Source organism: Dendrobates tinctorius, unplaced genomic scaffold (genome assembly GCF_039654945.1).
Source record: "Dendrobates tinctorius isolate UK_male_01 unplaced genomic scaffold, ASM3965494v1 ptg000039l, whole genome shotgun sequence".
Lineage (NCBI taxonomy): Eukaryota > Metazoa > Chordata > Amphibia > Anura > Dendrobatidae > Dendrobates > Dendrobates tinctorius.
Window position 1 is genome coordinate 27123837 of NW_027361707.1, and position 22344 is coordinate 27146180.

Genomic DNA, 22344 nt, shown 5'->3' on the forward strand with positions numbered 1-22344 from the left:
AGTCCAGCTGTGTTTAATTAAACTGATAGGACTTGATTTGTAAAGGCACACCCCTGTCTATATAAGACCTCACAGCTCACAGTGCATGTCAGACTAAATGAGAATCATGAGGTCAAAGGAACTGGCCAAGGAGCTCAGAGACAGAATTGTGGCAAGATCACTGGGGCTGGGCTCCACAGATGCAGTAGGGAGATGGGAGAAAGTTCCACAAAGTCAACTTTCACTGCAGCCCTCCACCAGTCTGGCTTTTATGGCAGAGTGGCCCAACAGAAGCCTCTCCTCAGTGCCAGACATATGAAAGCCCAGAGTTTGCTAAAAAAAAAAAAACACATGAAGGACTCCAAGACTATGACAAAAAAAATTCTCTGGTCTGATGAAACGAAGATAGAACTTTTTGGTGATAATTGTAAACAGTATGTGTGGAGAAAACCAGGCACTGCTCATCACCTGCCCAATACCATCACAACAGTGAAACATGGTGGTGGCAGCATCATGCTTTGGGGATGTTCTTCAGCTGCAAGGACAGGATGACTGGTTGCAATTGAAGGAAACATGAATGCGGCCAAGTACAGAGATATCCTGGATGAATACCACCTCCAGAGTGCTCTGGACCTCAGACTTGGCCGAAGGTTCACCTTCCAACAAGAAAATAACCCTAAGCACACAGCTAAAATAACAAAGGAGTGGCTTCAGGACAACTCTGTGACCATTCTTGACTGGCCCAGCAAGAGCTCTGACCTAAACCCAATTGAGCATATCTGGAGGAGACCTGAAAATGGCTGTCCACCAACGTTCACCATCCAAGCTGACGGAACTGGAGAGGATCTGCAAGGAAGAATGGCAGAGGATCCCCAAATCCAGGTTTGAAAAACTTGTTGCATCATTCCCAAGAAGATTCATGGTTGTACTAGCTCAAAAGGGTGCTACTACTCAATACTGAGCAAAGGGTCTGAATACTTATGTCCATGTGATATTTCAAGGTTTTTTTTAAATAAATTTGCAAAATTTTCTACATGTCTGGATTCTTTTCAATCAAGATGGGGTGCAGAGTGTACATTAATTAGAAAAAAATTAACTTTTTTGAATATACCAAATGGCTGTAATGAAACAAAGAGTGAAACTTTTAAAGGGGTCTGAATACTTTCCGTACCCACTGTAAATAAAGATAGGATGGGGTCTAAAAATCTGCTCACAGGTTCCTTTTAAATACATGTGTTTCGGGCTAAAAATCTTATCTCCAATTGGGTTTCATTAAAAATTTGCACCATTTTCCTCTTACAGGTTGTTTATTTTCCTGGACATTCAACTTTGATTTGGTCTACGGTCATAAACCTGCTGAGAGGGGCTCAGAAAAAGACAGGTAAAAGAGTTACAAACAAACCCTCAGATCGACATAGCGGTTGACTAAAAGATTCTTAGTTAACTCATTCTGCAGCCAGCAATAGACAGTGCAACGCTGATGCTTTAGAAGGCAAATGGTGGAAAATGTTTAATAAAACCCAATTGTAAAAATAGTGTCTTGTTAGCATCACCCTGTATTCTGCCTACCTAACAGTACAAGACTCACGTCTTATTGGAACCTCTGTGGTAAAGTCTCTGAACCTGTCAGCTATTTATTTCAGGAAGATGATTAAATACCGGGAACCGTGTCTACTTCGTGTTCAAACCTCCAGAACATGATACTGCCACAGCAGCCTAGGATTTCTAATAATTATTACAGATCAGCAACAAATCCCTAGAAAAAAGGAAAGATGGTTTTCAGGCCGGTTTCTTGAACGGTTTTCAAAAGGGTTGAGTTAATGGAATGCGGCTTTTCACTACAGAAGGTTTAGCGGTAAGACTTGTCACATGTATCATCAAAGATTGACACATGGAATCATATCTTGATCATGTAATAGAAGAAATAGTAGGAAAAAGAGCAAGACAGAGGCAAAATGATTAATAAAATAGTCTTGGGGATATATTATATATATATATATATATATATATATACAGTTAGGTCCATATATATTTGGACAGAGACAACATTTTTCTAATTTTGGTTCTAGACATTACCACAATAAATTTTAAACAAAACAATTCAGATGCAGTTGAAGTTCAGACTTTCAGCTTTTATTTGAGGGTATTCACATTAAAATTGGATGAAGGGTTTAGGAGTTTCAGCTCCTTAACATGTGCCACCCTGTTTTTAAAGGGACCAAAAGTAATTGGACAATTGATTCCAAAGTTATTTCATGGACAGGTGTGGGCAATCCCTTCATTATGTCATTCTCAATTAAGCAGATAAAAGGCCTGGAGTTGATTTGAGGTGTGGTGCTTGCATTTGGAAGGTTTTGCTGTGAAGGAAACTGCGGTCAAAGGAGCTCTCCATGCAGGTGAAACAAGCCATCCTTAAGCTGCAAAAACAGAAAAAACCCATCCGAGAAATTGCTACAACATTAGGAGTGGAAAAATCTACAGTTTGGTACATCCTGAGAAAGAAAGAAAGCACTGGTCAACTTATCAATGCAAAAGACCTGGGCGCCCATGGAAGACAACAGTGGTGGATGATCGCAGAATAATCTCCATGGTGAAGAGAAACCCCTTCACAACAGCCAACCAAGTGAACAACACTCTCCAGGAGGTAGGCGTATCAATATCCAAATCTACCATAAAGAGAACACTGCATGAAAGTAAATACAGAGGGTTCACTGCATGGTGCAAGCCACTCATAAGCATCAAGAATAAAAAGGCTAGACTGGACTTTGCTAAAAAACATCTAAAAAAGCCAGCACAGTTCTGGAAGAACATTCTTTGGACGGATGAAACCAAGATCAACCTCTACCAGAATGATGGAAAGAGAAAAGTATGGTGAAGGTGTGGTACAGCTCATGATCCAAAGCATACTACATCATCTGTAAAATACGGCGGAGGCAGTGTGATGGCTTGGGCATGCATGGCTGCCAGTGGCACTGGGTCACTAGTGTTTATTGATGATGTGACACAGGACAGAAGCAGCCGAATGAATTCTGAGGTATTCAGAGCCATACTGTGTGCTCAGATCCAGCCAAATGCAGCCAAACTGATTGGCTGTCGTTTCATACTACAGACGGACAATGACCCAAAACATAAAGCCAAAGCAACCCAGGAGATTATTAAAGCAAAGAAGTGGAATATTCTTGAATGGCCAAGTCAGTCACCTGATCTCAACCCAATTGAGCATGCATTTCACTTGTTAAAGACTAAACTTCAGACAGAAAGGCCCACAAACAAACAGCAACTGAACACCACCGCAGTGAAGGCCTGGCAGAGCATCAAAAAGGAGGAAACACAGCGTCTGGTGATGTCCATGAGTTCAAGACTTCAGGCTGTCTTTGCCAACAAAGGGTTTTCAACCAAGTACTAGAAATGAACATTTTATTTACAATTATTTAATCTGTCCAATTACTTTTGGTTCCTTTAAAAACAGGGTGGCACATGTTAAGGAGCTGAAACTCCTAAACCCTTCATCCAATTTTAATGTGGATACCCTCAAATGAAAGCTGAAAGTCTGAACTTCAACTGCATCTGAATTGTTTTGTTTAAAATTCATTGTGGTAATATCTAGAACCAAAATTAGAAAAATGTTGTCTCTGTCCAAATATGTATGGACCTAACTGTATATATATATATATATATATATATATACACACACACACACTGCTCAAAAAATAAAGGGAACACTAAAATACAACATCCAAGATATCTCTGAATTAAATATTCCAGTTGCTAATTTTTATTCATTGCATAGTGGAATGTGTTCAGAACAATAAAACATAACAATTATCAATGTAAATCAAAATGAATATCCCATGGAGGTCTGGATTTGGAATGATACTCAAAATCAAAGTGGAAAATCAAATTACAGGCAATTCCAACTTCAGTGGAAATGCCTCATGACAAGGAAAAGATGCTCAGTATTGTGTGTGGCCTCCACGTGCCTGTATGACCTCCCTACTGTACAACACCTGGGCATGCTCCTGATGGTTTCCTGAGGGATCTCCTCCCAGACCTGGGCTAAAGCCTCCGCCAACTCTTGGACAGTCTGTGGTGCAGCGTCCCACACAAAAATAAAGTGGAATTTTAAGAGTGTGTAGACCCCATCTGGAATTTAATGTCTTTAAAACAAGTCAAAATGATGCTCAGTATTGTGTGTGGCCTCCACATGCCTCCCTACAATGCCTGGGCATGCTCCTGGTAAGGCATCGGTTGGTCTCCTGAGGGATCTCCTCCCAGACCTGGACTAAAGCATCCGCCAACTCCTGGACAGTCTATGGTGCAACGTGACGTTGGTGGATGGAGCGAGACATGTTGTCCCAGATGTGCTCAATCAGATTCAGGTCTGGGGAATGGGCGAGCCAGTCCATAGCTTCAATGCCTTCATCTTGCAGGAACTGCTGACACACTCCAGCCACATGAGGTCTGGCACTGCCCTGCATTAGGAGGAACCCAGGGCCAACCACACCAGCATATGGTCTCAAAAGGGGTCTGAGGATCTCATCTCGGTACCTAATGACAGTCAGGCTACCTCTGGTGAGCACATGGAGGGCTGTGCGGCCCTCCAAAGAAATGCCACCCCACACCATTACTGACCCACTGCCAAACCGGTCATGCTGAAGGATGTTGTAGGCAGCAGATTGCTCTCCACAGCATCTCCAGACTCTGTCACGTCTGTCAGATGTGCTCAGTGTGAACCTGCTTTCATCTGTGAAGAGCACAGGGTGCCAGTGGCAAATTAGTCAATCCTGGTGTTCTGTGGCAAATGCCAAGTGTCCTGCACGGTGTTGGGCTGTGAGCACAACCCCCATCTGTGGACGTCGGGCACTCAGACCATCCTCATGGAGTTGGTTTCTAACCGTTTGTGCAGACACATGCACATTTGTGGCCTGCTTGAGGTCATTTTGCAGGGCTCTGCAAGTGCTCCTCTTGGTCTTCCTTGCACAAAGGCTGAGGTAGCGGTTCTGCTGCTGGGTTGTTGCCCTCCTACTAGCCCCCTCCATGTGTTCTGGTGTACTGGCCTGTTTCCTGGTAGCGCCTTCAGCCTCTGGACACTACGCTGACAGACACAGGAAACCTTCTTGCAACAGCTCGCATTGATGTGCCATCCTGGATGAGCTGCACTACCTGAGCCACTTGTGTGGGTTGTAGAGTCCGTCTCATGCTACCATGAGTGTGAAAGCACAACCAACATTCAAAAATAACCAAAACATCGGCCAGCAAGCATTGGTAGTGAGATGAGGTCTGTGGTCCCCACCTGCAGAACCACTCCTTTATTGAGTGTGTCTTGATAATTGCCAATAATTTCAATCTGTTGTCTATTCCATTTGCTCAACAGCATATGAAATTGATTGTCAATCGGTGTTTAAGTGTTCCCTTTATTTTTTTGAGCAGTGTATATATATATATATATACACAAAACTGAGTATGTATGCATGTGTATCAAGCCACGCCCACTCCACATAGCCCGCCCACTCCACATAGCCACGCTCACTCCACACGCAAAGCCCCATATAATAAATATCTAATCTAATATATATCTATAAAATAATTGCCTTGTAATGTCTGCACATCCGGTACTACTGTCCAGATGTGACCGGATCCCAGAATTCCAAGCGGCGGAAGTTCACCGACCGCCATATTGGGACACCCAAGTGATGGGTGTCTCAATATGGAAACTGCTGGTGGTACCAGCCTCTTGCGCGGTACCACCAGCGGAACACCGTCGCACCACACACACACACAAACACACCCACACCGTATATGCCGTACTGTGGTCTGATTTACTGCGCCTGCGTGAATTCCACGCAGGCGCAGTGAATCATTCGGCTGATCCCGGCAGCAGATGCACAAAGTGTCTGCAGGAAGAGGAAGCCTGTCACATTAAAGGGGTTTTCCCACAATGGAAAGTTCATTTTAAAAATTGTCTGTGTCTGACCATGCACAGAGCATACCACATCTCATGGGCAGGGGAGGATGCAAAAGACAATTCCTCACATTACAGCAGGGGATCACAGAGGATTCATTTTGTGAGGTAAAATATTTCACTGACCATTTTTTAAGCAATATTTTACCTCACAAAATGTATCCTCTTCGATCTGCTGTACTGTCAGTATTGTCTTTTCCTTCCTCCCCTGCCCATGAGCTGTGGTATGTTCTGTACATGGTCAGACACAAACAATGAGAGGAGAAGACAGCAGATGACGGAGAGAGAAAGCACACAGCGGTGAGAGAGACAGAGCACAGGGGGGAGACAGCTCAAATAGGACAGCACATGAAGGGAGAACACAGCACAGGAAGGAGAGAGACAGCAGACAAGGGGAATAGCACATGGGTTAAACAAGTCAAAAAAGAGAGCAGAGACGAGAGAAGTCAGCACATGGGGAAAGAGAGAGTGACTAGGTGGGTGAGCACATGGGGAGGAGAGATTCTCAACACTGCAAAGCCTGCCCCCATCGTGACATTACCTCCCTCTCGATGCGATAGCATCGGGCCTCCATCTAGTATAAAATAAATATCTAATCTAATATATATATATATAATATCTAATATACTGTATATATTACATAGGCACATCTTCTTGACCACAACAGGTTACACTGCTTGTGTTGCCCATAGCAACCAATCACTAAGCATCTTTCATTTCTTCAGAGCTGTTTAAAAGATGAAAGCAACAGTTTTCCTTGTAGACAGTTGTGGTAACTGAGGCCTATTATTCTTATGATTTCTATGGTATTATTGTCCTTCTTTAAAGCTGGAAATAACACAATTTATTACCGTGCTGACACAGACCACCCTCTGACACAGACTGCAGGGGGAGCCCAGAATCAGGAACTTCTCTTTGTCTGGCATGAAGCATCTCATTAACTTTAAAATTCAAACACAGATTAAAAATAGAAACACAAGATGGATTTCTCCAACCCAGGCATCATTTTAATCGGTGTAATAGCGCCAACCTGACAATATCTGGTTCGCTTTAAACTTATTTATACAGCTACAACTAATGCCACGCTAAATTAATCCATCTTTACAATTTGCAATTAAATGGTATTACACTCAGGGGGCCGAGCCACCACACTGAAATGCTCTGTGCTGTGGGGACACTGCGCCTCCACCCTGTACAGACGGGAGGGAACCTGGAGATGACATACAGGTACATACTATATACAGGGGGAGATGACATACAAGTATATACTATATGCAGGGGAGATGACAATCAGGTATATACTATATGAAGGGGAGATGATATACAGGCATCTACTATATACAGCAGGAGATGACATACAGGTATATGCGATATACAGGGGTAGATGACATACAGGTATATACTATATACAGGGGAGATGACACACAGGTATATACTATATACAGGGGAGATGACACACAGGCATACACTATATACAGGGGAGATGACACACAGGTATACACTATATACAGGGGAGAGGACAAACAGGTATATACTATTTACAGGGAGATGACACACAGGTATACACTATATACAGGGGAGATGACATACAGGTTTATACTATATACAGGAGGACATGACATACAACGACAATTTATGTGCAATATAATTATTATTATTTGTTATAACTAACCACAGTTAGTAACTATGCCGGGCCATGCCGGGCTCTTAAGCTAGTGTATATATATATATATATACACATATACCAAAAAATTGGAACAGCACCAGAAAATACTTTACTAGTGTGCACGCTTCCCCAACCAGCAATCAATTGGTACTTCAGGATGCAAAGCAAAAATTGGGGAAACAGCACATAAACTCAAAATAGATGAACTTTAATGCCCAATGGCATGGCGACGTTTCAGATATGAAATCCTTTCTCAAGCAATGAATACAACAATAGTGCAACTATATATATGGTGCACATGTCAACAATTAGTACATCAATTAATCAGAGAAACATTAAAAATATACATTTTCAAAATGCAGCTGCACGCCATAACCCCGGCGTCCATGCAGCTTCATTGCGCATGTCTGTGATGTCATAGTGATCTACCCATAATGCTGTGCGTGCGCATCTGCGCAAAGGAACACTTAGGGTACGTGCACACGCTGCGGATTCCGCTGCGTTTCCGCAGCGGTTTTGGCCGCTGCGGACCCGCAGCAGCTTTAGCTGCGGTGTACAGTACCATTCAAATGAATGGGAAAAAAAAACCGCTGTGCCGACGCTGCGGAAAAATCTCCGCGGATTTGCTGCGGTTTTGAATCTGCAGAAAGAATTGCATGTCAATTCTTTCTGCGGAAACCGCTGCGGGTTCCTATCTCCAGCATTGTGGAGATAGTGAATCCGCAGGACCAAACCGCAGGCAAAACCGCAGATAATCCGCAGGTCTTTTGACCTGCGGATTATCTGCGGTTTTTGCAAAATCCGTGCGGATTAATCCGCAGCGGATTCTGCAGCGTGTGCACACACCCTTAAGCTTCAAAGCGCCATATTGGAAGAGGTTCAGTCGGCGATGTGTGCACAAACATCCTAGACCAAAATATTAGCATCAATTACACTCAAAAAATGACAAAATCATTTATTGAAAAGTATGGTGTATTAAATGTTGTTTCCATTTTTCCATCATTTGCAGATCAGTAACGAGTCTATCCATCCTGTGATTTCCATAGTTCCACCATGTTGAAGATAATGTGTGCAGTAGTATTGTGAAATCTTGTGACATATTAATGTTAACAGAGTTTAGCCACAGTTCACAGTTCATCCTTCTTCCATAGATTGGCAACCAGAGAACCTCTATAGTCAATGTGCCAACCACAGAGCTCTTATTGGAAGCCACAAACCATCACAGCCTAATGCATAGCCCTTAAAAAGAACCTGATCTTTTATAGAGAAGAAAGAGATGAGCAGATTGAAACATAGACTTGTAAAGGGCCTTTTACACATAGTGATATCGCTAGCGATATAGCTAAAGCTTCACCGATTTTGTGACGCAACAGCGATATCGGTAGCAATCTCGCTACATGTGACACTTAGCTCTGACCGGCCTCCCCGCTGGCTATTGTTGATCACGCGAGATCATCCTGGTCCATTTCTCGTCGGCGTCCTGCTGGCACCGACGAGTGACTCCATGGACGCGGGAGGAAGTCGTCACCAGAGCTGCCGTCTGACAGGTAAGTAACGACCCCCGACCGCTGCTGCATCGCTGGTGAGATCTGCCTGTGTGGCAGCTCACTAGCGACCATTTAGCGATGCACCAGCGATCCTGACCGGGTCATATCGCTGTCGGGATCGCTGGTGCATCGCTAAATGTAACGGGACCTTAAGAATCATTCTGTACATTCTAATCTAAGGAACTTTTCCTTTGTTTACAGCTCATTGTCTTGGAGACCAACCACCGCTGCTAAACAGCAGTACATGCATAGTGATTACAGGCATTTTTCTGTAAAGCTTGTAAGCGCTGTTTTGAAGATGGCGAGGATTGCTGGAGATCGTTGTTTTCTACTAACCCAACGAGATTCAGTGCAGCACTTACAAGCTAGACAGCAGCAGTGATCGGTCTCCTGAGCAAAAAGCTGTAAACAGAAGAAATGAAAAGTGTTAATATCTCCAGGATGCAAATTTTAATAAGTAATACATTTCAAAAGTGCTTGTTTTTACAATCACTATCTGACAATATGAATCTATGAAGGTGGGAATAGATTAGGTTATATTTTTTGTTTTAAGTATGAAGGGGTGTTACAAAAGATTTTTCTCTGGGGGGCACGTACTTCTTTCCCTGTATAACGTTGACCAACCATAACCAGACAGCAACACACTGGGGAAAAACACCCCCTCCCTCCACAAATTCTTAAAGCAGGTTTCTCAATTTGAGACATGTAGCGACAGACATTCTACTATAATCACTTGTCCAACTACAGAACTGTGTGTGATTGCAATGTGCCAGGAAAATTGTAGAGATGAGTTAAAAACACCTTTGAGCTTTCATCTCATGGCAGTCAGTGTGGGGGAGAGTAGGCAGCATAGCAGAGTTGAGCTTTGCCTCATTACAAACATCTATTCAGCTGTAGTTTTCCTCTCACAGCCCTGTCAGCTCAGCTGTGCTGCCCCTCATAGAGATTAAATCTGTTAGAGATCGCCGCTCTTCTCTCAGCACTTGCAAACACTTAGCAGTGAGGCCAGTGAGGAGAGCAGATTGTCTGTTATTACATGCCTCACACAGGAGAAAACCTGTCCTGCTTGCTTATGATTGGTCAATGTCATACAAGCGAAGAAGTATAACATAAGTTTAACATAAATTATAACTTAAGCTTTACAAGCTAATAACTTCACAATGAAGAGGAGATATTAAAATATAAAATTACATTTTTCTCAACTCAACAGCTACTATTCCATAATGTGGCCAGTTTAGCATTCTCAAACTGATTAATGGTCCTCTTAGCTTCCAATAGAACAATATATCTGTCCACAAAATCTCAGCCACCAGGCTAGGACAAGTTACCAAGAGACACGATGATCCTCCCCAGCAGAAGATTAAACGTCTGTAGTGGAGTGAGACGTTATGCTGCCCATTGGCAGAATTAGTCAAATTTTCCTTAGATCTAAGGTTGGACCCATTAGTGTACCAGAGGATCTTAGGTGAGCTTAGTTCATGATATGATGAGTCCCAAAAATCCAGCAGAAGACAACTTCACTGATTTGAAGCAAGTGCAATTACTACAATTTATTGATATGATGATAGTATGAGCAAATGAAGAGGACGTGCACATTTTTATGTAGATTATTTCTAGTTCTGCAAAATAATTTCCTATACTGGGTCCAGAGAAAGAAGACTATCATTGACTGAGTTACATTATCTACATATAAAGGCAGGAGAGCTTTTGGCCCTCAGGTATCGTCAATAGAGTTGAGCGAAACAGGTCGGCCAGATTCATAAGTCGCCGATTTATGGCAAAGTCGGGTTTCGCTGACCGAAACCCGACCACAGCGTGAAGTCGGCCATGCGGTCGGCAAAACGAGCACCAAAGTCGGATTTCCCAGAATGCTTGCACGTGACTTTTTTCAGCCATTGAGCAAGGACGTACACTGTGGGAAACCAGATGACATGTGCAGCGTCCGGGTAGGGAGAGAGAGAGTTTTCGCGCACTTTAAAAAAGCGGCCCGGCATGTAGGTGTGTTTACTGTCCTCCACTCCCTGCCGACTTTGCTTCCCCATTGATTTGCATTGGGTTTCGTGCTTCAGTCGGACCTTCGAGTTTTCCCGATTTCGTTCGACTCGACTTCTGAGAAAGTCGGGTTTCATGAAACCCGACTCGACCCTAAAAAAGGCAAAGTCGCTCATCTCTAATCGTCAAGCTATCTAACAAGTCAGGTTAAAATCAGTCAATATTAAATTGTACAGCCTTTACCTCTGTTAGAAAATATAATTTATATTAAGATAATAATTCTTGGAAAATCACTATTTTTTTAAGTATTTTTGAACTTTTATTAAATCATCTAATCCAATTGTTTAATTTTATTATATTTTGTAGACACTTTCTATGTAATCTTTCAATGCCAAGAATGCCAAGAAACATTGGAAGTCCCACTATTCTGCCATACCGTTTCAGGCTGCTGGGAAACATGAAACCTGCTGCAAAGTTTTAATGTCATCTCACCCCTTTCGTACAGCTCGCTCACACGCTAGGCAGAGTTTTGTATCCTCTTTCTATTTTTGTAAGTGCAATGTGCTTTGAAGTAACAAACCCTTCTCTGTGCCCATTGATATATCTGAAAGAGAGGCCTCTAAACATGAAACTCAACTATTACCCTAAATCAATCGAAGTCTACGACAAGTTGGAGAAAATGAAAAAAAAAAGTACCGTAATTAAACCAAAACATTGCATACAACAATAAATCCACGTAAAGGAACTAGAAGGCTTTGAACTAAAAGAAAAGCAAAACCTTAAGAATAGCGTCAGATCATTAATCTTCGAAGAAGGTGATTTTTTCAATGAGGAACCACCAGGACAAGTGTTTTCCAAAATGCAATTACCCCTTTCCTACCTAGAAGAAACCTTCTAAAAATCCTTCACATCTTTGAGGGTGTACATGAAATTACATTTAGTTTCTGTATTGATTACTACAGTGCTGTCTAAAAGTTTTTCAAAAAAATGTTAAGATTTTTTTAAAAAGTACCGTACCTGCAACAGGGGAAGGTTTTCGAAGAAGAACCCACCTATTCTTCCACTGAAAGCACAAAACAACAGGAAATGATTAGGAAAATGGTGAGAAGGACCATTTAAGATTCAAGAACACAATAATTCCAGGAAATTGAAGGTGACGGTGGAAAAAAATGCCCATTTCGCAGACCTTTTTTCCATCTCTCAATCTGACTTGACCCTCCACCACAATCGAATCCGTCATCTTCAGTCATGGTTCCAAACAGCTGCTACCTCCTCTCTCCCCTCTCTCTTTCTGAGCGTACTTAAGCTGAAGGGTCACTTTCAAAATAGCTTTAATAGCTCTGCCTGGCAGGAGACAGAGAGACAGGGAAAGTTGCATTTTGTGACACACACGCAGCCTACTGCTGAGCAAATGGCCACTAACTTCTCCAGTCGCCTCCTACCAGCTATTACCAAGTCTCTCACCCATGGGAGTGGGCAAGGAGATATAACAGCTGTCCAAATCCTTTTTTTATTTTACTTTCTCCGCTTTAAGGATGGAAATTATTCAAGAATGCCATGTCTCTAAGTTTACGTTCAGAATTTACTCTGTAGAAGATATAAGTGGGATGGCACGGCTGTTTGGACATGCAGGCAGTAATCCTACTTATTATCTCTTTATCTGGTGGCTTATGAATGGATGAGGATATGTGGGTGGAAAAATTCCAAAGAATCCCATGCCTAACAAGGAATGGGTTATACTGTATAATCCATGACTTAGATAGTGTGTGCCTTTACAATGTAGATAATTGGTTCATTTAGTGGACAGAATATACCATATAGTCTAGGTATAAAAATTTCAAGAATGTTGTGAAGCCAAGATAACCTACAATTACTGTTATTGTGAACAGTAAAGCAAGTTGAAGATGAAATGATCTCTAAAAGGTCTAAAGTTAAAGATTACCCATTTCCTTTATATTTTAGGCAAAAATATATGGTATATATATATATATATATATATTTTTTTTTTTCATCTTTATTTTCAAAATTACAAATTGGAAAAAAAGCTAACGCAAAAGTTTGGACACCCTTTGTGAGCTTAGATAACTTTGACCAAGGTTTCAGACCTTAATTAGCCTGTTAGGGTTATGGCTAGTTCACTATCATTGTTAGGAAAGGAAAAGTGATGCAAATTTCCCAGCTTTATAAAAACCCAGCCTCCTGTAACCTTGTGCCAATAAACAGCAGCCATGGGTTCTTCTAAGCAGCTGTCTTGCACTCTAAGGCTATGTGCCCACGTTGCAGAAATGCTGCGGAAATGTCCGCAGCATTTCCGCAACTCCCTTCCTGCTGGTAAAATGCATGTGGAATTCGCATGCATTTTCCCGCAAAACACAAGCGTTTTGCAAGCGTTTTTAGCTTGCAGAATGCTTGCGCTTTTCCCTGCAATTTGAAGCATCGCCCGTCCCGGCCCTCATTGGCGCTGGCGGCAACTTCCGTTCCCAGGGATGCATTGCGTGAATGAACTCTGATGACGTAGCGGACGATGAAGCCTTGATATTCCAATGGTGGGATGTCTAGAACTTGGATGCACGCTGTGTGCCTCACTTCTGTCTTGGGGAAAACCACTTTTAAAATTGTCAACAAGCGTGTTTTGCTAAATTTACTCTTGTACCGTGGATCTTACAGATTGGCAGCCCAGTAGCCAGCACTATTTCTATCTCTAAGAATACAGGTATTGTGTTGGAGATAGTCCATCAAGAAGGTGCTTTCATGAGGTCCAAGTCCATGCTGTGTTGGTGGCGGGGTAACACTCAAGGTTATTTCCTCCGTCCCCTCCCGCCAACCATGGACAACAGAGAGCGGATCATTATCCTCTTCATCTCTTGACTGTTGCGTGTCCATCACCTCGCTCTCCTCCATTTGTTCTTTGGCTCCTGCATCTTCACTAACAGTTTTTCTGGTACCAAGAACCTCCCTTGATCACTGTAAGCCACTCTCCCATAGCATCCGCCTGTGCGATGACAATCAGAAAATTTGAGATATTGTTATCCCTTCCGCATCCTCCTCTGCTTCCAACTCTTCCTCTGGGATCATCACCTCCTCATGCAGACTATTCAAAGTGTGCTCCAGCATGCAGAGAACCGGAATAGTGATGTTGATGACCGCATTGTCAGCGCTAACCATCTTAGTAGCCATTTCAAAACTGTGCAGAAGGGTGCAGAGGTCCTTCACCTGTGCCCACTCAGCAAGCTTGTGTCATACAACAGCTATCAGCTGACCGGGGACCAGGGGCTCCTTCCCTGTCCCTAACACTAGTGGGCACCATAGCTCGCCCTACTCCTCTTGCTACTTCTGAAGGTGAAGGTGCTGGGGCCTCCACGCTTGCCTCATCTTCTGAGTCAGCCCTCCATCTGTTCTTTTTCCCCACCCAGGGAAGAGGAACGCTACTGTGCACCATAGTACATCAACCCGACAAACAAGGTTAAAAGAAATAAGGTCATATTAATGTCAACATCAAATAGCTAACATCCACCGCCTCTTTGGAAAAGGATCCCAGGAAATCCAAGGTTTCTTAAAACATCTATTTATTTCTTCATATTAAAAACAGGTAACTCCATGTTGCAACTCCATGATTAAGACCTGTTTTGGTCGAAACATGTTGGTTTCTATGCCTTTCTTTAAATCATGAGTGGATCCATACTGCCTGACCTTTTTATTACCTGTTTTTAATATGAAGAAATAAATAGATATTTTAAGAAACCTTGGATTTTCTGGGATCATTTGTCCAAAGAGGCATTGGATGTTAACTATTTTATGCACATCAACTTTCACCCAGTGGATCCGTGCAGCCTGGAGGACACATTAACTAGAGGAGGAGGTGAGCTTGCAATCTCATTTTATACAATTATTTTAAACACTGCCTGACTGCGGTGAGCCACCACCATGTTTGACAGTGGGGATGGTGTGTTCAGGGTGATGGGCTGTGTTGCCTTTATGCCAAACATATCGTTTGGTATTGTTGCCAAAATGTTCGATTTTGGTTTCATCTGACCAGAGCACCTTCTTCCACATGTTTGGTGTGTCTCCCAGGTGGCTTGTTGCAAACTTTAAACAACACTTTTTTTATGCCGATCTTTGAGAAATGGCTTTCTTCTTGCCACTCTTCCATAAAGGCCAGATTTGTGCAGTGTATGACTGATTGTTGTCCTATGGACAGACTGTCCCACCTCAGCTGTAGATCTCTGCAGTTCATCCAGAGTGATCATGGGCCTCTTGGCTGCATCTCTGATCAGTCTTCTCCTTGTTTGAGATGAAAGTTTAGAGGAACGGCCGGGTCTTAGTAGATTTGCAGTGGTATGATACTCCTTCCATTTCAATATGATCGCTTGCACAGTGCTCCTTGGGATGTTTAAAGTTTTGGAAATAATTTTGTATCCAAATCCGGCTTTAAACTTCTCCACAATAGTATCACGGACCTGCCTGTTGTGTTCCTTGATCTTCATGATGCTCTCTGTGCTTCAAACAGAACCCTGAGACTATTACAGAGTAGGTGCACTTATACGGAGACTTGATTACACACAGGTGGATTATATTTATTATCATTAGTCATTTAAGACAACATTGGATCATTCAGAGATCCACAATGAACTTCTGGAGTGAGTTTGCTGCACTAAAAGTAAAGGGGCCGAATAATATTGCACGCCCCACTTTTCAGTTTTTGAATTTCCACAAAAATTTAAAATAACCAATAAATTTCATTCAACTTCACAATCGTATCCCACTTGTTGTTGATTCTTCACCAAAAATTTATATTTGGTATCTTTTTGTTTGAAGCATGATATGTGGAAAAAGTTTGAAAAGTTCCAGGGAGCCGAATACTTTTGCAAGGCACTGTATATACAGCCACCATATATTATATCATGTATGGCCTGTAGCCAGGTCCAGGAGTGATCAGTCAGTCATATATATACACAGTACATAGAGTGTATAGTAGAATATGTCACTGACATATCCTATACTATGTGCACAGACATCTGATATTATTTACAGGGTAATATGTGTATAAAATCTGATGTCTGCAGTAATAGTGTAATATATAACATGGCATATTACACTGTATATAACATCCGATGTATGTACACATAGTATAGGATATATTAGAGATATACAGTTGTGGCCAAAAGTATTGACACCCCTGCAATTTTGTCAGATAATACTCAGTTTCTTCCTGAAAATGATTGCAAACACAAATTCTTTGGTATTATTATCTTCATTTAATTGGTCTTAAATGAAAAAACACAAGAGAGAATGAAGCAAAAAGCAAAACATTGATCATTTTACACAAAACTCCAAAAATGGGCCAGACAAAAGTATTGGCACCCTCAGCCTAATACTTGGTTGCACAACCTTTAGCCAAAATAACTGCGACCAACCGCTTCCGGTAACCATCAATGAGTTTCTTACAATGCTCTGCTGGAATTTTAGACCATTCTTCTTTGGCAAACTGCTCCAGGTCCCTGATATTAGAAGGATGCCTTCTCCAAACTGCCATTTTTAGATCTCTCCACAGGTGTTCTATGGGATTCAGGTCTGGACTCATTGCTGGCCACCTTAGAAGTCTCCAGTGCTTTCTCTCAAACCATTTTCTAGTGCTTTTTGAAGTGTGCTTTGGGTCATTGTCCTGCTGGAAGACCCATGACCTCTGAGGGAGACCCAGATTTCTCACACTGGGCCCTACATTATGCTGCAAAATTTGTTGGTAGTCTTCAGACTTCATAATGCCATGCACACGGTCAAGCAGTCCAGTGCCAGAGACAGCAAAGCAACCCCAAAATATCAGGGAACCTCCGCCATGTTTGACTGTAGGGACCGTGTTCTTTTCTTTGAATGGCTCTTTTTTTTCTCCTGTAAACTCTATGTTGATGCCTTTGCCCAAAAAGCTCTACTTTTGTCTCATCTGACCAGAGAACATTCTTCCAAAATGTTTTAGGCTTTTTCAGGTAAGTTTTGGCAAACTGCAGCCTGGCTTTTTTATGTCTCAGGGTAAGAAGTGGGGTCTTCCTGGGTCTCCTACCATACAGTCCCTTTTCATTCAGACGCCGACGGATAGTATGGGTTGACACTGTTGTACCCACGGACTGCAGGGCAGCTGTTAGGAATCTCTGTCCTGCCATACTAATGCAGAGATCCAGATCCTCACATTCATCTCCAGAGGCTAAGTCCTTTCTGCCAGCTTGTGAGCATGCTCCTGGAATGAGCTCCCATTGGAGTTCAGGGGTCAGGTGCTCAGGTCCTGCTCCTGATTCCATTGGTTCAGCTCAGGTCTCTGGAGATTTCCGGAAGGTCCCGGTCACTATAAAAAGTGCGCATGGCCGTTATGCCATGCGCTAGTATTTTTTGATACTTGCTGCTGTATGTTTGTTGATGGATGCTTGGTCTGGTGGATGACTTATTATGAAACCCCTTCCCTCGGTTATTACGAGTGTGTGAGTGATTGGGTCAGCCAGTAGCAGCGCTAGCGCCAGCGCGCTCAAGCCTCTGCCATCTCAGCAGCAAAGCGTCCTGCATCGCGCTTGCGTTATTGCGGTTGCAGTCTTCTGTGGCGTTCGCAGTTGCGACGCCGTGCACACGCTCATTTACGGTAAGTCCGTTTGGTTGTAGTGCCACTTTAACTACTCCTGTGCTCGGCTACCGTACGTGTGCCGCTGTGTCCCTGTGCGTTTATCATGCTCAGCGTTACTTTTCTGTGCAGCTCTGTGTCCCATAACAGAGACTGCCTCTTTTGCACTTGGGTGATTTAGAACCCTGTGCACACTACCGCTGTAGTGCACTGCCTCCCTTAGCAGCGGTTTTGCCATCTGCCGCACGGTGGACCCCGAGTGGCGAAGGCACTTTAATTATTTTTTTTTTTTTAGTGCCTTCCGCCACTCATAACAGCAGCTTGAACTTGTTTGGATGTTAGTCGAGGTTCTTTATCCAATATCCGCACAATCTTGCGTTGAAATCTCTTGTCAATTTTTCTTTTCCGTCCACATCTAGGGAGGTTAGCCACAGTGCCATGGGCTTTAAACTTCTTGATGACACTGCGCACGGTAGACACAGGAACATTCTGGTCTTTGGAGATGGACTTGTAGCCTTGAGATTGCTCATGCTTCCTCACAAGTTGGTTTCTCAAGTCCTCAGACAGTTCTTTGGTCTTCTTTCTTTTCTCCATGCTCAATGTGGTACACACAAGGACTCAGGACAGAGGTTGAGTCAACTTTAATCCATGTCAACTGGCTGCAAGTGTGATTTAGTTATTGCCAACACCTGTTAGGTGCCACAGGTAAGTTACAGGTGCTGTTAATTACACAAATTAGAGAAGCATCACATGATTTTTCTAACAGTGCCAATACTTTTGTCCACCCTCTTTTTTATGTTTGGTGTGGAATTATATCCAATTTGGCTTTAGGACAATTCTTTTTGTGTTTTTTCATTTAAGACAAACTAAATGAAGATAATAATACCAAAGAATTTGTGTTTGCAAACATTTTCAGGAAGAAACTGAGTATTATCTGACAGAATTGCAGGGGTGTCAATACTTTTGGCCACAACTGTAATATACTGTGTGTGCAGACATCGGATGTTATATACAGGGTAATATGTGACTGCTCTAATATCTGATGTCTGTAGTCACAGTATACAGTAGCTTAGCTACCAGGGTGCAGCTTGTACGGTTGTCCCAGGCCCCCTCACTGAGGGGGGCCCATCCAGAGCTACACTGCCCTTACTGTAATTAAACAGCATGTATAATGCGCATACACAGTTAAGCCCTGCGGTAGAGCAATGAGACCCGATCTTCCGGCACTACCGCTCTCTGTCCTGTAGACGTCAGATCGCTTTATGCCTCAAGTCTACAGAGCGACGCACGCCAAGGATGTCAGAGTTCTAGCGCAGTGTCGTTATCATGCTGCATCGGGACTCTGACGTTTGGTGCGGGAGTCGGCGTTGTTACAGCACATTGCCTTGCCGCTGGATCCTGGGTTAGAACAGTATATGATTTTTTTTTTTTAATTAAAACTTGTGGAGTCATGTGGGGGCATCATAAACAATGGGGGAACCTTATACATAGTGTGAGGGACCCCAAAACTGTGTGGGGGCCCTCATACATTTTAAGGACTATTTCAGCAGCCATTATATAACTTGTGGAGTAATGCAGGGGCCATTATACAGCTTGTGGGGTAATGCAGGGGCCATTATACAGTTTGGGAGCTAATGTGGGGGGCACTGCACAATTTCGGGACTAATGCTGGGACCATTATACAGTCTGAGGGCTACTGTGGGATTCATTATTCAGTATTTTGGGGGAGCAGTGGGGACATCATTCTATGTATAGGGAAGCTGTAGGCCCTTCATACTCTGTATAGTGAAGCTGTCAGACCACCATACTGTGTATTGGGGAGCTGTAGGCCCACCATACTGTGATTGGGGAGCTGTCGAACCACTATACTGTGTATTGGTGAGCTGTCGGCCCACCATACTGTGTATTGGGGAGCTGTAGGCCCACCATACTGTGATTGGGGAGCTGTTGAACCACTATACTGTGTATTGGGGAGCTGTAGCCCCACCATACTGTGATTGGGGAGCTGTCGGACCACCATACTGTGTATTGGGGAGCTGTAGGCCCACCATACTGTAATTGGGGAGCTGTCGAACCACCATACTGTGTGTAGTGGAGATGTGGGACCGTCGTACTGTGCATAGTGGAGCTGTGGGCCCATCATACTGTGTATAGTGGAGCTCTGCGACCACCATACTGTGTATAGTGGAGCTGTGGAACCACCGTACTGTGTATAATGGAGCTGTGGGCTCATCATATTGTGTATAGTGGAGCTCTGGGACCACCGTACTGTGAATAGTGGAGCTGTGGAACCACCGTACTGTGTATAATGGAGCTGTGGGCTCATCATATTGTGTATAGTGGAGCTCTGGGACCACCGTACTATGTATAGTGGAGCTGTGGAACCACCATACTGTGTATAGTGGAGCTGTGGAACCACCGTACTGTGTATAGTGGAGCTGTGGAACCACCGTACTGTGTATAGTGGAGCTGTGGAACCACCGTACTGTGTACAGAGGAGCTGTGGGCCCATCATACTGTGTACAGTAGAGGGCAGTTGTGGGAACATCATATTGTGTACAGAGGAACTGTGGGTGTATTATACTGTACATAGGAGAGCAGTTTCCCCATCATAATGTATATAGAGGAGTTGTAGATTGAGGACTCGGGACATTAGTAGATGTTAAGCGGGCACTTAACAAGCATATTTGTTATAGGGGCATTCAGAATACAATGACCATCATATGTGTACATAGGGCATTATTACTTTCTAGGGGGAAAATGCAGATACTGTTTTCTAGTATAAAAGGTTCGTTTTTAATTTTTATGTATTAATGTTGGTTCATAGATATTGTTGTAGGACCTTACATGTCACGTGATTTCAAGCTAATGACTGATTGGTTTAGTTCATGTTTAAATATTGGTCAGTCTTAGATGATATCAGCTTTGATAAAGATCGCTGTTGCGATTGAAACGTGTCGCTTGCTGTCCCTTTGTGCACATATGGTGTGGTCATAGAGCATGTCTGTTGTCATGTTTTAATTATTGGAATAAAATTTGAAGATTTTTATCCAAGGAGCTGGAACAAAGATTTGTGTTTTTTTTTACTGTTTTTTAGTGCATATGCACAGTGCAATAATATTTTCTTGGGGGGCAATTTTACCATCTATAGGGCACAAAAGAGGCATTATTATGTGGGGCAGTAAGAGGGACAAGGCAGCGTCTCAGTGTTGGGGTATCAGCAGGATGCAGCGCTTGCAGCACTGGGGTCCTGGGTTCAAATCAAGAGTAATAAATGGGACTGAGCTGTAATACTGGACACAGCTGTGACTATATGTTATACAGTCACCATGTGACAAGTGGGCCTGTGTACCTTCACATGCCAGGGCTGAATTTTAGTCCCAGTCTGGCCCTGCTTGTGGGGGTTTCTGAAGTTCTGGAACTTTGGCAGCTCTCCAAATGCAACATGGTGTTTGCGATCTATTACAGACAATTTTGCACTCCAAAACTCAAATAGAGCTCCTTCTCTTCTGAGCACTGCTGGGTGCCCAAAGAAGAGTCTCTGACATATATGGGGTAACGCTGTATTCAGGAGAAATTGCACAACAAATTATGTGGTCCATTTTCTTCTTTTAATCTTGTGAAAATAAAAAAATTTGGGCTAAAACATCATTTTTTGGGGAAAACCCATAATTTTTTATCTTCATGGTAAAATATCTTAAAATTCCGTGAAGTATCTGTGGGTTCAAGATGCTCACCTTCCTCTAAATTCCTTGAAGGGTGTAATTTCCAAAATGAGGCCACTTGTGGGGGGTTTCCACTGTTTAGGTATATCAGGGGCCCTACAAATAGTACATGGCATCCGCTATCTATTCCAGACAATTTTGAGCTCAAAAAGTCAAATGGCACTCCTTCCCTCCTGAGCCCTGCCGTGCATCCAAACAGTAGATTTCCACCACATATGTCGTATAGGTGTGCTCAGTAAAAATTGCATAACAAATTGTATGGTGCATATTCTCCCTTGTGAAAATGAAAAATGTGGGTAAGCAACATTTTTGTGGTAAAAATTAATATTTTCCTTCGAACATTGTTTTAATTCCTGTGTTGCACCTAAAGGGTTAATACACTTATTAATGTTGTTTTGAGCACTTTTAGGGGTGATGTTTTTCGAATGATGCCACTTTTGGGTGTTTTCTATCACATTGACCTCTCAAAGTCACTTCAAATGTGCTGTGGTCCCTAAAAAGATAGATTTTGTAAATTTTGGTGCAAAAATCTAATATATAAAGCTCAATGTGGGTGTGTATGTATGTATGTATGTATGTATGTATGTGTGTATGTATGTATGTGTGTGTGTATGTCCGGGATTGGCATCCGCATCGTCGCAGCTACAGCCACAAAATTTGGCACAGTCACATGTCTGGACCCTGAGAGCGTCCTAGGCTATGTTGTGAGGCGAAATTTTAACCCCGCGCGTTCCAATTCACCAAACAATTTTTCCCTTATCTACATAATGGGGAAAAAGTGTGTGTGTATCAAGCCCCGCCCCTCATTATGATGTCATAATGGTGACCGTGGCGACGCTGATGTCATCATAGGTTGCAAGCCCCGCCGCTCA

The 22344-nt window shown here is 42.9% G+C and overlaps 1 protein-coding gene across 1 annotated transcript in view; it reads right to left on the minus strand.

The window, feature by feature from the left end:
- The window catches only part of DOK7 (docking protein 7), a 187640-nt gene extending 175254 nt beyond the window's left edge, over positions 1–12386 (minus strand). The window contains exons 1-2 of the mRNA XM_073574565.1: positions 12333–12386; positions 12164–12209 (exon numbers count right to left, since the gene is read on the minus strand). Of these exons, the coding sequence (XP_073430666.1) occupies positions 12164–12209; positions 12333–12386 (100 nt within the window). The remainder of the gene's footprint in view (positions 1–12163; positions 12210–12332) is intronic.
- Positions 12387–22344: the final 9958 nt, after the last annotated feature.